At 45.4% G+C, this 18,164-nt stretch overlaps 1 protein-coding gene across 1 annotated transcript; it reads left to right on the forward strand.

The window, feature by feature from the left end:
- Positions 1-328: 328 nt before the first annotated feature.
- Positions 329-17,769, forward strand: LOC121860263. Its single transcript, XM_042357341.1, has 6 exons — positions 329-406; positions 6,353-6,506; positions 8,145-8,291; positions 9,265-9,458; positions 10,340-10,450; positions 16,361-17,769. Exons 2-6 carry the CDS (start codon positions 6,360-6,362, stop codon positions 16,428-16,430), a joined length of 669 nt encoding a protein of 222 aa, XP_042213275.1. The 5' UTR covers positions 329-406; positions 6,353-6,359; the 3' UTR covers positions 16,431-17,769.
- The last annotated feature ends 395 nt before the right edge of the window (positions 17,770-18,164 follow it).

Below are 18,164 nucleotides of genomic sequence, written 5' to 3' on the forward strand. Positions count from 1 at the left end.
TTGTATACGTGTTTTATGACCTAGAAACAGACAGACAGACAGACAGACAGACAGAGAGACAGACAGACAGACTATGAAAAATAGAGATAGAATCAGACAGACAGATATATACATAGATAGAGAGAGAAAAAAGAAAGAAAAACTATAGAAAACGAGAGAGAGAGAGGCATTTACAGTAAGTAGTATGATTAAGAAAGACATTGAAAAGAGAAAGAGAGTGAGAGAGAATGAGAGAGAGAGAGACCTTGGTAAATAAAAAGAGAGAAATCTATATCAGAGAAAGAGAGGTGACGAGAATTTAATAACGCGAGAGAGCGAGCGACTGTGTATTGAGCTCAAGGTGGGTAGCTGGTACCTGGCGCATTCAGTACACCGGCAAACTCTCAGTGGGACAACATCTACCCGGGTGAGTCTCTCTCTCTCTCTCTCTCTCTCTCTCTCTCTCTCTTTGGCAGTGTGGCAGTGCTGGTAATGGTCGTAGTGTGGTTCTTCTGGTAATAATCTCATGGTGGTGGTGGGGTCGTAGTGTTGTGTTGGTAATGTGGAGGGTCATATGTGATGGTGGTGGTGGTGGTGGTAGTGTGGTGGTGGTGGTATTCGTGGCGTGGTGGTGGTAATGTGGCGTGGTGATGGTGGTAGTCGTGGCGTGGTGGTGGTAATGTGGCGTGGTGATGGTGGTGGTCGTGGCGTAGTGGTGGTGGTGGTCGTGGCGTGGTGGTAGTCGTGGCGTGGTGGTGGTGGTAGTCGTGCTGTGGTGGTGGTAGTGTGGTGGTGGTGGTTGTCGTGGCGTGGTGGTAGTAGTGGCGTGTGGTGATTGGTAGTGGCGTGGTGGTGGTAATGTGGCGTGGTGATGGTGGTGGTCTGGCGTCGTGGTTGGTGGTGGTCGTGGCGTGGTGGTAGTAGTGGCGTAGTGGTGGTGGTAGTCGTGGCGTGGTGGGTGGTGGTGTGGTAGTAGTGGCGTGGTGATGGTGGTAGCGTGGCGTGGTGGTAGTCGTGGCGGTGGTGGTAGTGTGGTGGTGGTGGTCGTGGCGTGGTGATATGGTGATAGTCGTGGCGTGGTGGTAGTAGTGACGTGGTGATGGTGGTAGTCGGCGTGGTGGTGGTAATGTGGTGATGGTGGTAGTCGTGCTGTGGTGGTGGTAGTGTGGTGGTGGTGGTGGTTGTCGTGGCGTGGTGATGGTGGTAGTAGTGGCGTGGTGATGGTAGTGTGGTGGTGGTGGTCGTGGCGTGGTGTAGTCGTGGCGTGGTGGTAGTAGTGCGTGTGGTGATGGTGGTAGTCGTGGCGTGGTGGTAGTCGTGGCGTAGTGGTGGTGGTGGTCGTGGTGGTCGTGGTGGTGATGATGTTAGTCGCTGTGGTGATGGTAGTGTTGTGGTGGTCGTGGCGTGGTGGTAGTCGTGGCGTGGTGATGGTGGTAGTTGTGGCGTAGTGGTGGTGGTCGTGGCGTGGTGGTAACGTGGCGTGGTGATGGTGGTAGTCGTAGTCGTGGCGTGGTGATGGTGGTAGTCGTGCTGTGGTGGTGGTGGTAGTGTGGTGGTGGTGGTGGTTGTCGTGGCGTGGTGATGGTGGTAGTAGTGGCGTGGTGATGGTAGTGTGGTGGTGGTGGTCGTGGCGTGGTGATAGTCGTGGCGTGGTGGTGGTAGTGGCGTGGTGCGGTGGTAGTCGTGGCGTGGTGGTAGTGGCGTAGGTGGTGGTGATGGTGTAGTCGTGGCGTGGTGTGGTGGTCGTGGCGTGGTGGTAGTCGGTGTGGTGGTGGTGGTGGTCGTGGCGTGGTGGTAGTCGTGGCGTGGTGATGGTGGTAGTCGTGGCGTGGTGGTAGTCGTGGCGTGGTGGTGGTGGTGGTCGTGGCGTGGTGGTAGTCGTGGCGTGGTGATGGTGGTGGTCGTGGCGTGGTGGTAGTCGTGGCGGGTGGTGGTGGTGGTGGTCGTGGTGGTGGGTGGCGTAGTGGCGTGGTGATGGTAGTCGTGGCGTGGTGGTAGTAGTGGTGATGGTGGTAGTCGTGGCGTGGTGGTAGTCGTGGCGTAGTGGTGGTGGTGGTCGTGGCGTGGTGGCGTGGTGGTAGTGGCGTGGTGATCGGTGGTGGTAGTGGTGATGGTAGTGTGGTGGTGGTGGTCGTGGCGTGGTGGTAGTCGTGTGGTGGTAGTAGTCGTGGTGGCGTGGTGGTGGTAGTCGTGGCGTGGTGATGGTGGTAGTCGTGCTGTGGTGATGGTAGTGTTGTGGTGTGGTCGCGTGGTGGTAGTCGCGTGGTGATGGTAGTTGTGGCGTAGTGGTGGTGGTAGTGTAGAGTGGTGGTAGTCGTGGCGTGGTGATGGTGGTATGCGTGGCGTAGTGGTGGTGGTGGTGGTCGTGGCGTGATGGTGGTGGTAGTCTTGGCGTGGTGGTGATGGTGGTTGTTGTGGCGTGGTGATGGTGGTAGTGTGGCGTGGTGGTGGTGGTGGTAATGTGGCGTGGTGATGGTGGTGTCGTGGCGTGGTGGTGGTGGTGGTGGTGTTCTGGCGTGGTGGTGATGGTGGTTGTCGTGGCGTGGTGATGGTGTTAGTCGTGGCGTGGTGGTGGTGAATGTGGCGTGGTGATGGTGGTAGTCGTGTCATGGTGGTGGTGGTGGTAGTCTTGGCGTGGTGGTGATGATGGTGGTTGTCGTGTCGTGTCGTGGTGAGTCGTGTCGTGTCGTGTCGTGGTGGTGGTGGTGGTAATGTGGCGTGGTGATTGTGGTAGTCGTGGCGTGGTGGTAGTAGTGGCGTGGTGATGGTGGTAGTCGTGGCGTGGTGGTAGTCGTGGCGTGGTTGATGGTGGTCGTCGTGGCGTGGTGGTACTAGTGGCGTGGTGGTTGTCGTGGCGTGGTGTTGGTGGTAGTTGTGCGTAGTGGTGGTGGTGGTCGTGGCGTGGTGGTAGTCGTGGCGTGGTGATGGTGGTGGTCGGCGTGGTGGTAGTGGCGTGGTGGTGGTGCTAGTCTTGGCGTGGTGGTGGTGGTGGTGGTGGTAGTCGTGGTGGTGGTGGTGGTGGTAGTCTTGGTGGTGATGGTGGTAGTCTTGGCGTGGTGGTGGCGGTAGTCTTGGCGTGGTGGTGGGGGTCGTGTCGTGTCGTGGTGGTGGGGTACGAGGTCCATTCCTGACGTCAGCATTGACCAGATTAACTGGACATGGCCACTAAACTGAGGTCATTCCGCTTAACGACTCATACATTGTTAGTTCATCATTTTGGTGGCCTATAACACAGAGTTCATGTATTAAGGAACTATATAAATGTAGGTTAAGTGTTTTTCAAATAGTTAAATTATATTAAAGAAATTATGTATTAAGTTAGATGTAAATAAAGTACTTCTATGTTGATCTAAAACAGCGAAAAGTAGGAGGACACACACACACACACACACACACACACACACACACACACACACACACACACACACACACACACACACACACACACACACACGTAGATTAGTAAAGTGTATAACCAAACACGACAAAGGGAAGACGAGTCACGATACTTATTGGAGCTTTTGTTTACTCCGGAAGTGAGGAGTGGTGGGAGAGGGAGAGAGAGGTGATGTGAGAGGTGGAGAGGTGGATGAGAGAGGGAGAGGGAGGTATGTGAGAGGTAGAGAGGTGGATGAGAGAGGGGAAGAATGCGTGGGATAGAGACATGTAAGAGAATAGACGAGAAAAGGGAGCAAAAAACTCCAAATACAAGAGAAACTAAACACACAACATTTCCACCAATAAGTGTCACCAATAACCTTTCCCGTAGCTGTCATATACTACTTCTACCGCCTTATAGTATCATAGGTGTTGGACAGAGGGTTGGCAAGCTTAATTCCCATTGCCGCACCACGATCTATAAAGACTTGATTCTACGTCCACCCTTCCCTCTTCTTAAGCGACTCTTAACCTAACCTAACCTAACCTAAACTAACTCTTGGAGATAATTCCTTCTACAGTCATACATTAGTAGGTTTACATTAAGTTAATTATTAAGAGTTTTTTTCTCATCTTTATTAATATTACCACGAGATTGTTGATATTTGAACTGGTCGGTGCGTGGTAAATATGGTAAATTAAGTTGCCCAGCTCTCTCTGTCTCTCTCTCTCTCTCTCTCTCTCTCTCTCTCTCTCTCTCTCTCAAAAGACCTTTATATCCCCCATCTTCAGGTAGCTCCTCTCTGGTAGTGTTATTATCCCCCTCCAGTAAGAAGCTCAACGGCCTCATCTGATCCTGTCAATACCTGGAGACTTGTGAAGGTACAGGCTATGGGTACTGTTAATCCTCCCAACATGAAAAGAAGGTTGATGTTGCAGCTGTGGAGAGAGAGAGAGAGAGAGAGAGAGAGAGAGAGAGAAGAAGAGAGAGAGAGAGAGAGAGAGAGAGAGAGAGAGAGGAAACAAGCCATAAACCCATTACAACTATTCTCTCTCTCTCTCTCTCTCTCTCTCTCTCTCTCTCCCTCATCTCCCCAACCCTTCCTCCTCACCCTCACCCACTTCCCCCAACCCTTACTCCCCACCCTTACCCCTTCACCCACCACCCCCAACTCTTAATCTCACCCTCACCACACACTGACCCACCACCTATGAACCACTGGCAGTCACAGCCCACCTACCTAGTTCCTTTTTTGTTCTCTCTACTCGACTCTTTCTTCCCCATGAGTTTTATTTTTGTTTTTTTTAATTATTATTTATGTGTCTGTTGCTTAGAGAGAAAAATGGTGGTATATTTAAGAATGTTACCCAGCTTATAAAAAATCCTAGTACGTATTTATCACAAATTTCAATATAATACACTTTTTTTTCTATCCATTTTTTCATATTATCCATTATTTGTGGCTCTATCGTCTTCCTTCCTACGGTCGTGTGGGTTGAGACGAAGGGAACAGAGAAGATGGAAATAATAAAGATCCGGTCAATGATAAATATAGAAAAACGATAATAAACGACGTAAACAACAAACATGATTAATAATATTCTAAACATACTTACACAGAGTTTAATCCCGTTTAAATCCCTTATAATTGGTATGTAATTATTTCTTCATAAATCTCCTATTCAATCCTTTTAAATAATAATTGATCTGGAATTTAACTAGGTCTATAATTTACGTATAATTCACATCATTGTTATTGTTTGATGTATTGCAGAATGGTGGAAGGTCATTGATGGCGAGCCTATACCTGTACAGTAAATGACGTTTAGATTGCTGGTCGAAAAGCTCGTTAAAATTGGACTTGCAATATTGCGAGCTAGTGATTACATGAAAGGTCAACACAACAGTTATGCTTTTTTTCGTTATCATGCTGTTTTTTCCCGTTATCATGCTTTTTTTTCCCGTTATCATGCTTTTTTTCGTTATCATGGTGTTTTTTCCCGTTATCATGCTTTTTTTCGTTATCATGGTGTTTTTTCCGTTATCACGGTGTTTTCCCGTTATCATGCTGTTTTTTCCCGTTATTATGCTGTATTTCTCCAGTTATCATGCCGTTTTTTCCCGTTATCATGCTGTTTTTTCCCGTTATTATGCTGTATTTCTCCAGTTATCATGCCGTTTTTTCCCGTTATCATGCTACAATTTTTTTTATCATTTCCGCGCGTAAGAGGGAGATTTACAGCATCATGTAAGGGCCCCAGGTAATCTAACTTAATTAACCTAACCTAACCTAACCTAACCTAACCTAACCTACCTTAACCTAACCTAACCTAACCTACCTTAACCTAACCTAAAATAACTTAATTAACCTAACCTACCTTAACCTAACCTAAAATAACGTAATTAATCTAACCTAACCAAACATAATCTAACCTAAATTAATCTAACCTCCCCTAGGTACCTTCCCCTCGAGAACACCACTACCTCCCACAGAGCACCAGTACCTCCCACAGAACACCACTACCTCCCACAGAACACCACTACCTCCCACAGAACACCACTACACTCCCACAGAAACCACTACCTCACAGAACACCACTACCTACCACAGAACACCACTACCTCCCACAGAACACCAACCTCCCACAGAGCACCACCACCTCCCACAGAACACCACTACATCCCCAGAACACCACTACCCCACAGAGCACCACTACCTCCCACAGAACACCACTACACTCCCACAGAGCACCACCTCCCACAGAACACCACTACCTCCCACAGAACACCACCTCCCACAGAGCACCACCTCCCACAGAGCACCACTACCTCCCACAGAACACCACTACCTCCCACAGAACACCACTACCTCCCACAGAACACCACTACCTCCCACAGAACACCACTACCTCCCCTACTCCACACGGCCACAATAACAAACCTAACTATTTTCCTCCTGTAGGTGTGGAATCAAATATCTTCCTCCTTCTTCAGGTTTGAGATGAATCGGTTCATGTGGTTTTTCCTGGTGGGGGTGTTGCTGCCCCTCGCCACCTCCCTCGTCACCTACACCTTCATATCCATGGGGAGTAACGCCCTGGCGGTAGACGAGACAGGTGCTTTAATTATCATCCTCACCCTAATTAAGGTAAGTGTGAATAATACTCATAATCATCATCACCATCATTACCATCCTCACATCAACACGCTGACTGACACGACAACAGCAGCGATACTTCAGTGTGATGAGGATAAATCAAGCCATCTCCGGCAGCCAAAAAAATGCACAACAGATGTTAATTGACAATCAAGGAGTGAATTACGTTCATTTATATACCAAAGGTAGCGGTGAACCATGACACAGGTGTGAAGCCCTCCGTGACACAAGCTAATTGACTTATTACCCCGTCGATAGCTGATACTCGCCCTTAACTTTCTAAGCCCTCATACTGCCTCCTGTAGAGCACGGGAAGACACAACAACACTATGGCGACGACTCGTGTATCATCCCTGAGAAGATTAACACATTTTTGCTGATGTTTGTGAGTTTGTCGATGTTCAAGTTATTCTAGACTATATAAACTGCTTTGATTTTACACAACACGCAAAGCATTTCGACGTCACTAGCTGTGTGTGTCTATGCCACGGAGAGAACTGGGATGTAGGACAGAGCTAATTTTTTTTTTTTTTTATTGGGCACCCCCCTACATTCTTGTGTCAGGTGAAGCGCAGAAGCGTTTACAGCGCCCAACAGGGAAGCATGCTAAGTTCATGCTTGCCTTTATGTCTCATGAGTTAAGGGCGTAGAAGAGTCAATGGTTTATGTCATCAAGTTATTGGAAGCTCCAACAACTTGTCCCTGAATACGAATTCGCAACTTTCGATTTACACCAGGTACCTACTTTACTGCTAGGTGAACAGGGAATAATGGGGGCTAGGAAGTATGTCCAAACAACTTCCACCGGCCTGGGAATCGAACCCGTGACATCTCGCTTGCGAAGGCAAGAGCGGTACCACTCTACCACCAGCACCCCCGACAGACTTTATAAGACAACAGGTCGGTAAGCGGGTATTCCAACTCAGAAACATAGCCCTATACTTTACCACGCCATCTGTTGGTAACGTAATGAGCTATTCAGTCACTTAACCAACCTGACAACAGTGTGGGAATATTCAACCAATGAGAAAACAACTCTGAACAACAAGCCATAAGAGAGAGTATTGTTACTGTCGCCACGGAACAATGAATTGGGTAGTTATGCTTGTTTCACACCTCCATCACTGGTTATGTTATCTTAGAAGGCTAACTCACCGACCTTCTCTTTGGATTTATTGCTTTGGTAATTGACTGAATGTTCTGCGCACTGTTGTCTGATTGGTTAAATGGCTGGACAACACACTATCGTTCCAATACATGTATAGGGATGTACTACTTTCCAAAACTTAATAGTGTTTTATACGACCGACTGCTGTAACAAATTTATAAGTCCACCATTCCAGGTCTGATTCTGATTCGATAAAAAACATTACTTATATTTATCAGCTTTATCTATCCACCTTGATTCTGATTGATTCTGATTTAAATGAAATAGAAGCAAATATGTATTAGCTACTAGATACGTTTATATTCTTAACTCCAATACTAATTTATATTCTAATTCGAGTAAAAAAAAACAGATTCAGATACTTATCATCAATAAAAATCATACACCTGTATTAACTTTCTACAGCACCTTGACTAAATTTGAATCATCTTTACTCACATCCCACACCTTGGTACTTTCAGCTGGTACTCCTGTCAACACAAGGCATCTTCCCCATCAATATAAATAAAGTCTTTAACAATATCATTGAGAGGGGCAAGAGGTCCCCTGGCAGCAGCAGCAGGAATACCAACATCATAGGGAGCTTTGATAACAGTACACTTTATCAGGTAAGTACAGTGGTGTGGCTTCAGGTGAGAGTGAGAGTGAAGGAGAGAGGGAAGGTGTATAGAGTAAGAGTGAAGGTGAGGGATAGTGGGTGAAGGAGAGAGAGAGAGAGAGAGAGAGAGAGAGAGTATTGTTGGGTTGCATTTGGAAATCACAAAGCCACCTCGACTCACCTCGACTCACCTCGACTCATCTCGACTTGCTTCATCTACTCAACTCTCTCTCTCTCTCTTTCTCTCTCTCTCTCTCTCTCTCTCGTTTAACCCTGCGATAGTTCGGTATAAAGAAGGAAGAATTGTGTGCAGTTCTGGGAGATCTACAGCGTATATGTGTGTGTGTGTGTGTGTGTGTGTGTGTGTGTGTGTGTGTGTGTGTGGAGCGGTTTACAGATATTTTCTATACCCTGAATGGAGGGATTTTCTCTTTTATTTGGCAGGACGTTGACCATAAGTCCAAACATGGATAAGAGTTAGCCTAGTCAAGGAAGCGTCTTGTGAAGGTGAAGTTTGGGATAACAAGGCACCAAATTTTGTGATTTTTGTGAGATACTGAAGCATAAAAGTTAAAAAAAAAAAACGAAAAAAAAATCTTAACCAGTAGTTGGTATAGTCTGTTATTTTTGTTTTATATTCTTCCTCGATGGAGATGGAGGTCAATTTCCTCACGAGTTTGTAGAGAAGTAAAGAGGTTTCTGTGATTTAGGATGCTCGCCACCTTCACACGTGCTGACAGGAGTGGGATTCATGCCTTGCTCTCCCACGGGTAAACTCTTGGGAATCTCCAGGTGTTACGACCCTCATGACCTGTGATCAATAACATCCCCTCCCGGATATATAGGATTTCTCCCGCACATCCGAAGGTTCTTGTAAGGAAAAGGAGATAACGGGATTAATTTAATCCAGGTAATTCTCATATCGTCTTTGTGTCATCCGATTCCTACCACACCAGCTGTTCAACCTCGTTCCTCCCTGTCAGGTACCAGAGGTTGATGTTATGCCCTGCATCAGAAGGTTCCTCTGTGAGCTGGAGGTGGCAGCCAGGACCAGCGACAACTACCTGCCAAAGGAACCAGAGGTGGTGATGGACAGGAACCTGGAGGAGGAAGTGGCGCCTGAAGAGGTCGACCCGATTTCTGAGATGCAGGTGGAGGCCATAAGGGCTTTGTACAGGTGAGTGCAACACCAGCAGGTTAATTAAGAAATAACAGTGTAATAGTAGTAGTAGTATTAGTAGTAGTAGCCTCCTCTCCTCACTATAAATATCGTTAATTACCCTTCTCACTTTAAACAAACACACTAACTACTATTAGCTATGCGATCATTAACCCTTTGAGTATAATGTCACCATACTCAATGGGTTAACATCACTTCACTTAATAATAATGAACTACAGGACTAAATCATCGTACTCAGGGGATTAAGTCATCATAGCCAAGGGATTTACTCGTCGTACTCAAAGGGGTTAAGTCACCCCACTTCAATGACTTAACGAAAGGGGATCATCATCAAAGGGTTAATTAATCACCTGTGCTCTTCATTAATTGTCTTATCTCCCCAGGTACTCCAGTGAACCCCTCGGCTAATCTATCACAGTTCATTAATATTCACCATTATCAATAACCACTAATGTAACGGAGGCTTGGCAGATTTTTCCCTCATATCTATCAAAAATGTCTGTGATGTAACCTTATTAATACCTCTTATGGCTATGTGTTTTACCCCATGTCTACCCCCTATGTCTAAAGGTTAACCTATTAGCCATACTCCAATTAACACACGAAACCTGTTAGGGGGTATGTCTCAAGTCTTATGTCTGGATTAGGACCTAAATGACCATCCACACACAGACAGATAGACAGAGTGACAGACAGATAAACAGAGGGGTAGACAGAAAGAGAGACACACAGGCAGACAGACAGGCAGACACGGATTCGCATACAGTCCCGTCTAAGATAATACTTAAAGCATAAAAAAGGTTAATAAATCCATGTATCTTGATCTCCACGTGTCCTAATCTCCGTGTATTTACCTCCACGTGTCTTGGTCTCCAGGGAAAAGGACCCCATGGGAGATCTTTCACCTCGAGGTCTCCGGGCGCTGGCGGTGATGGAGGGATTGACAGGTCCTTCGTGTGAGCTGGCGTACAGGTTGTGTCCCGGAAGGTAAGTGTACCCTCCTTCCCTCCCTCCTTCCTTCCTTCCCTCCTTCCTTCCTTCCCCTCCTCCTTCCTCCATCTTTTCCTTCCTCACAGCTCTTTCTGTTCTTCCAACGCTCTTTCCCTCCCTCCCTCCCTCCCTCCTTCCTTCCCTCCTTCCTTCCTTCCTTCCTTCTTGTTCTCTCCCTCCCTCGTTCTCTTTCCGGTAAGTGTTATGTTTCTTTCCCTCTCCTCCTCTCCCTCCTACCCCTAACTCTCTTCCCTCTCTCAACCCGTCTAGACAGGTAAACATGCCACTTACCTTCTATGTACAACAGGTAATACTTACATTCATATGGTACCCCTCAACCTCACCCAGAACAGAATCGCCAATCTTTCCTGCAACGATGTGTGTGTGTGTGTGTGTGTGTGTGTGTGTGTGTGTGTGTGTGTGTGTGTGTGTGCGTGTGTGTGTGTGTGTGTTATGACGTTATACAGGTAGGGATGACTAGCTAGAGGGCACACTAGTCCCTCTTCTTGGTTCATCGATAAAAACGTCCACGTCTGGTCATACGAGAATAAACGCCACGACTTATAAAAGAACTGTACCCAGATTCTCAAAGATGTATAAGCCAACAGGTTAACTGACTGCTAAGGTTTAATATAATATCTTGGTTACTGTTACCTAAAGGTGGAGTCAGCTGTGTTCGTCCTCAACTTGGAGAATTCAGAAACCGTTTAATTTGTGGCTTGCTGGAGCTGCGATAACAAGATAGATTCTCAAATTTGGAGGTAAAAATTTGGTCCACTTTACAGTAAGATTTTCGAAAACAGGAGCGTTCTTACGTTCTTTGTTACGGAGAAAATACCGTAAGAACCTTGAGGAAATAATCTTTCTATCTTAGCTTAAGTGAGTCGTTTAGAAGGTTTATATCGTCTCTAAATAAAAATTATAATCAACATATGGATCTTGGGAAAAATCCAACTTTGTGTTTTGGCTTAAGTCAGTACACCAGATTCTGACCATCTCTAGTAAAACTTAAAACTAACTTATTAATCTTGGAGAATGGCTGAGAGTGAGAGCCGTGACCCAGGTATGTACAAGCAAGCGTTAACCCATATAAAAAACTCTGAGACATCAAGATACTAATATTCTACTTGTCTTCAGCTTATCATCATCTAATCTGGGGCCTGGATATTGATTTAGCGTCCTCACTACCGCAGCTTATGACTGAGTACCTGTTTCATCCTTGTTCAATTTATACACCAGTAAATATTTTTGTTTTTCTCGGTATCAATCATCAAAGTCTCTCGTCCAAGTGTTCGTTATTTAGAGAGTTACTGTACATCCTCCCCTTTTTGCTATTCCCATTTATTTTGATTCTCTCTCTAACTCCTTCCCATTAACATGTCTCCAAATCTCAAATTATCTCCCCTACTTTTTTTCAATATTAAACCTTCCCTCTCATTAAGTACCTATAAAGTTTATGCCATCTCTTACCTGGTAGTCTTCATTGTAATTCTGTCTCTACTGATCTGTCGACCTAATTTTTTGGGCGGTTGTTAATCTTGTTACTAATTCGCCTGTCTGGTCCTGGAACATCCTAATTTATTGCAGTGTGTGTGTGTGTGTGTGTGTGTGTGTGTGTGTGTGTATGTGGGGAAGAAGGGGGGGGGGTGTGTTACGTATGGTTTCGGAAAAAAAATGCCAGACTGCAGTGTCTTATCAACCAACTTTTTTCATATCACTGGAGATAACTTGTCGGTGAGGGGAGGGAGAAGTGTACGGTGTAGACGTTACCTGTCCACCCACGAGAGAGAGAGAGAGAGAGAGATGGAAGTTGAGAGCATTTGATCTCTTTTTAGAGACGTTCATGTCTCAAACAAATACCAATCTTATATCACATGTCACTAACACAATTCCCAGATAGACGATTTTCTTCCCACTTGGACGATTCCCAGAAAGACAATTTCCCATATGGACGATTATAGCTAAGATTACTGACTGTTTCCTTCCAAAGGCATGACCTAACTAACTACAACTACTTTGCTATCACTCGGTATCAAATATGATGATCTCCCAGCTATGATGCAATGATATGTGTTACTAGGGATGTCACCTTCGTTGGTGAGTTCTGAGGTGACTCGAGAAGCCGATGCGGGATTGACAGGGCCGTCCACAGATGTTGCACGTGTGGAGAGCTACATCTAGTGCGGGAGAGTGGCGGCAGCCTCTTTCCAGTGTTGGCGCTTGTCTGCCTCGGTATGCAGTCGGGCTAAATCGAAAGTATTGACACCTCGTGTGGTGCTCATCCAACCGTTACGGTGTGGAGTGACCGTCTCCCAGGGGAGGGAGTCGATTTGGCACTTTTTCAGGTTTGTCTTAAGACTATCCTTATATCTCGTCAGTTATCCGCCAGGGTTACGTTAGGTGACTGTAAAGTAGCTGTTTTGGCAGTCTACTGTCGTCCATGCCAGTAATATGGCCAGTCCAGCATAGCTGTTCATGGATAATGGTAGCCTCGATGCTCCTACAGTTGGTGTCAGCAAGAATAATGGCATTTGTTCTCTTGTCTTTCCAGCGAACTCAGTTGATAAAATGTAGACTTTGTTGGTGAGAGTTTTGAGTACCTCCAGGTGCCTCCTGTCTGTAACCCATGTCTCGCTGCCATAGAGCAGGGATGGAAGGACCACTGCTTGACACACATCCAACTTTGTAAATAATTTCAGTTCCCTACAGCTGAAGAGACGGGTACGGACTTTGCCAATGTCTTGAGACGCACTTCTGATCCGATGTTGAATCTCTTCATTGATGTCCGCGGTGGTGGACAGGTGGGAGCCAAGGTACAAAAAGTGGGTAACATTAGAGAGGGTAGTACCATTAAGCTGGAAGGATGGTGGAGGTGTGGCTGAAACGGGGGCAGGCGGAAAGAGAATCTGAGTCTTACGTACATTCACCTCAAGGCCGAAGTGTGCATACGCATCTGCGTAGGTGTTTAGGATCTCCTGTAGGTCGCGATTAGTGTGAGTGACGAGGGTGAGGTCGTCTGCATACTGAAGTTCAGTGATGGAAGTGGCCGACACCTTTGTTCCTGCCTCGAGTCGTCTTATGTTGAAAATTCTCTTCATTCCGTACTGGATGTCCACCCCGCCGGCTAAATTGGCACTGGCACGAATAAGGAAGGCAGCCATGAAAATTAAATAGAGAATTGGTGCTAGTACACATCCTTGTTTTACCCCCGTTTGGATGGGGAAAAACCCAAGACTAGGTGCCATTGTGTAGGACACTGCTCTTCATGCTATCATGGAGTTGCCTCACAATGGCAATGAATTTTGGTGGGCAGCTAAGACGACTGAGAGTCTGCCAGAGGGCTTCCCTGTTGACCGAGTCGAAGGCCTTAGTAAGGCAAACGAAAGCCCTGTACAAGTCACAGCTCTGTTCTCTGCACTTTTCCTTTATCTGGCGGGCAGCAAAGATTATGTCAGTGGTGCTGCGTGATGATCTAAATCACATTGAGATTATGGGAGCAAGTTTTCCGCCTTAGGACGAAGTCTGTTTAGGAAGACTCGGGCAATAATCTTGCCATCTATGGACAGCAGCGAGATCCCGCGGTAGTTGCCAAAATCTTACCGGTCTCCCTTGTTCTTATAAGTATCGCTGATCGAGGCATCGGTAAGGTCTTAGGGGATTTCATCTGATTTATGGCAGTAGCTACCTCATCCAGGGATGAAGGATAGCTGAGGTGGGCTAGCTCTGGGTGTTGAGGAACAAGCTGGGTAGTCAGGACAGCCACATCGGTGTTTTGGTTGAGTAGCGAATGGTAGTACTCTTTCCAGCACTGACATGTCTTTTTCATCTTTAATTAGGGAGTTACCGTCGGATAAGAGGAGCGGGCCACGCCATGAGTAGTTGGACCATATATTGCTTGAACGTAATGAAAAAATTCAAGGATCTTGTGTTGATCCGTAAATTTTTGCATTTCACATGATTTAATTTTTCCTCCATTCTTTCATTAGTTTACAAAGTTCCCACTGGACCGCCGCTTTCTCCTTGTGGGAGGTGTCAGCTTTGGTCCGAGACTAAGGGTTGTTCTGCCAGTCAGTGAGAGCAGGACTTTTACGAGTGAGGAGTACTTCAATTTCCTGGTCGTTTTCATCAAACCAGTCTTGTTTTTTTCTTTTGATCAGGCCGAGTGTCTCGTTGCAGGTTTTTGTGATGACAGCTTTGATGGGACCCCATTCAGCACAGGGATTTGAGTTGTTTGTTGATGGGTTGTTTTCAGGCCATCTATGAGCTGCTTTCTGAAAGCAAGTGCTACCGTTGGATCCTCCAGTCGCTTGGTGTTAAACCCTTTTCTGATGACGTGTTGCTTTCACCATTTTGGGGCGACGTGAAGGTGGAGTTTGGTTCTGACGAGTCGATGATCTGTATCACAGTGGTCTGAGCCACACATGGCACGGGTGATGAGGACATCTCGGCGATCTATTTCTCTGACGATGATGTAATCAGTGAGATGACAATGTTTGGATCATGGGTGTTGCCAAGAATCCTTGAATTTGTCGTCCTGCCTAAACAAGGTGTTGGTGAGAGTGAAGTTGTGTTCATCACACTTACAGAGGAGTAGGCCGCTGGGATTACACTTGCCTACTCCGTTTCTCCCGATGGTTCCGTGCCATGTGTCAGCATCTCTGCCAACTCTGGCATTGGAGTCACCTAGGAACACAACCTTGTCTTCTCTGGGAATAGGGATTAGCACTGTCAAGGTCGCTGTAAAAGGTCTCCTTGATGTCCTCCTCTGCATCCAGTGTTGGGGCGTATGCACTGATGAAGAAGGCATGACGTGAGTGATTCAGTGGGACTCAGAGCGTAATGAGGCGCTCGTTGCTCCCAATAGGCATTTCATTTAGCCTATGTAGGATGGACTGGTGAATGGCAAAGCCAACTCCATAAATGCGATTTCTGTCCGCAGAAGGCTTACCCTTCCAGAAGAAGGTATAGCTGGACCCCGTGTTGAGAGTCGACGCCCGTCAGAGAGCCTAGACTCACCTCACTAAATTATCCCACTAATTCCACCTGTTTTAGCCTTGATGCTATTATAAGGTCACCTGACTTACTGACAGGATCCACATATACTTATTTTTGTATGAATTCGAATACAGGCATAATATGAAACATTTGAATGCAAATTAATAACTTTTGATTATTAAATTAAGAGCAATGAATAAGAAAATAATAATAATAAAGTTCATATTTTATTTATAATTAATTCATTCATCTTAATGTATTTCATAATTATTCCTATAATAAAGACAATATTTCTAAAAGAATTTGTGATGTATGAATGATTTTTAGCTATAATCATCCCTGTGGAAATTATCATTTTGGGAATCATCAAGTGGGATGACACCATTACAGGTAACGGGGGAAGGTAGGGGTAAAAAAATCTCTCTCTCTCTCTCTCTCTCTCTCTCTCTCTCTCTCTCTCTCTCTCTCTCTCTCTCTACTCACAAAATACTTTCATACTTCTTTCATATTCTCACAAGTGTTTACATATCAACCATAAATCCAATATGGCAATAAACCACAACACACACACACACACACACACACACACACACACACACACACACACACACACACTAAATTTCTTGGCAACTTTTACATCCAGGAAAAGTAAGACCTTAAGGAGCCTGTTTAATATGACCACACGCATCCCAGACGCTCCGCCCCTCACCCCTACATCTCCCTCACCTCTACACCTCCCTCACCCCTACACCTACATCTCCCTCACCTCTACACCTCCCTCACCCTTAACCTACACTGTACTTAACCCCAATAATTTATACATTATTACCCTTATCTACTAATCAATCTGTTATCCCCTACCTGTTAAGTAATCTCACCTGTTAATTGTTAACTGTTATCACTATTGTCCAGGTACACGGCGCCGTTAGCCTACCGGGCCATATTCGAAGAGATTAACCTCATTGTCCACGACTACGACTGACCCACTCGACCAGGCCAGCCAGATCTTCACTGACTGACTCACCCGACCAGGCCAACCAGATCTACACCGACTGAGCCACCCGACCAGGCCAACCAGATCTACACCGACTGACTCACCCGACCAAAACTGTTCTGATCTAGTCCAAATGACCCACCCGACCAGGCCAATCAGAGCTACACTGATTGACCCACCCGACCAGGTCAACCAAACCAAGCTGATCATACTATAGTGACCACCAAGATTTTCCTCGACTGACAATCAGACCAAGCCTACCAAAAGCTCAACCATCCCCGACTAACCACCCGACAACACTGCCCAGGCCGACCACACTCGTATGGACCTTAGAGACCAGGGAGAGACCACGGGAAACTAGGAAACTTAATGAAAACACTGAAGACACAATATCACAGAGACCAGAATACCGACGTAGAGAACCCCAGAAACCACGAAGGAATTAGTGACGAAAGCAGACCACAAGGAGCATCTCGGTGACCAAAAACATTTTTAACCAATGTGAAAAAAAGAAACCACAGAGAATTATAAATAGAAAACACCAACACAAAAGAGATCCCCCAAAACAGAAAACGGGGAGATTGTAGAAACCACAGATAAGCAGAGACCAAGAGGGTTTCAGAGACCGAAGGATCCGAACCTACTGAAGACGTGGCGGACCATTGTAGCAGAGACCCCACACTCTCAATAGAAACCAGATAGTAACTCACACTCCGAATAGAAACCAAAAAAAAAAAATAAAGGAAATAGGGAAGCATTGAAAGAGGGAAGAAAGCGGAGCAAAACAAAATAGGTAAGAACAGATAAAAACAGTAGTAGTAGTAGTAACAGCAGTAGTAGTAGTAGTAGTAGTAGTAGTAGTAAACACGAGACAAAATTATACCTCTCGCGTACAAAATCACAACTGTTACCAAGGCTGCGTGACCTTCCCTGGATAACTCAGACAGCTACAGAATGATAAAGAACTTTTCAGTTTCCAATAAGATTATATGTCCTCGTTCACAGGTCCTTATCGCAATGAAATTTGGGGGGATTTTTCTAATTAGTTGCAGAGTAAGACGATTAGATCAATAATTGTGTTGGCAATTATTGATAATGATAATAAAAACGATTATTATTATTTATTATTGTTATTGTTGTTAAAAAGTATAAAAAAAAAATATTAGTCTTACCGTAATAATAAAAGAACTAAGTAAATTAACACAGAGGAACACTGAAGGTAACAGCCATTCTGCTCAGTGGCGACAGACGGAAAAGATTTACGATATTTTTTTGGAGTTGATTAATCTGTACACACGGGACTTAGCGACATAGTCAATAAGAAAAGGAAAAAAAATCCTACCTGTTTTGTCTTTGGTATGTGTAGTATTAATTATGATTTTGCTGTTAATGAGAACATATAGCAGTGGGACTTCGTTATAGTTGGAACATGGAACACACACACACACACACACACACACACAAACACACACACACACACACACACACGTATCATTTCGTTATAGTGGAAAATACCGACTTTGTTTGGTATCAGTTTAATTGCTTTTTCTTACTTTCATTTTTTTTCTAAGATGATAATGGTCTCTCTCTCTCTCTCTCTCTCTCTCTCTCTCTCTCTCTCTCTCTCGATCACTACTGAGTATAATTATTACTGGTGTTGTTGTTGTTGTGTACTTGGGGCTCAGTTGTACAGAGTATAACTAAGATTAAAGATCTGGTGAT

This window comes from Homarus americanus, unplaced genomic scaffold (assembly GCF_018991925.1).
Source record: "Homarus americanus isolate GMGI-L3 unplaced genomic scaffold, GMGI_Hamer_2.0 scaffold7782, whole genome shotgun sequence".
Taxonomy (NCBI): domain Eukaryota; kingdom Metazoa; phylum Arthropoda; class Malacostraca; order Decapoda; family Nephropidae; genus Homarus; species Homarus americanus.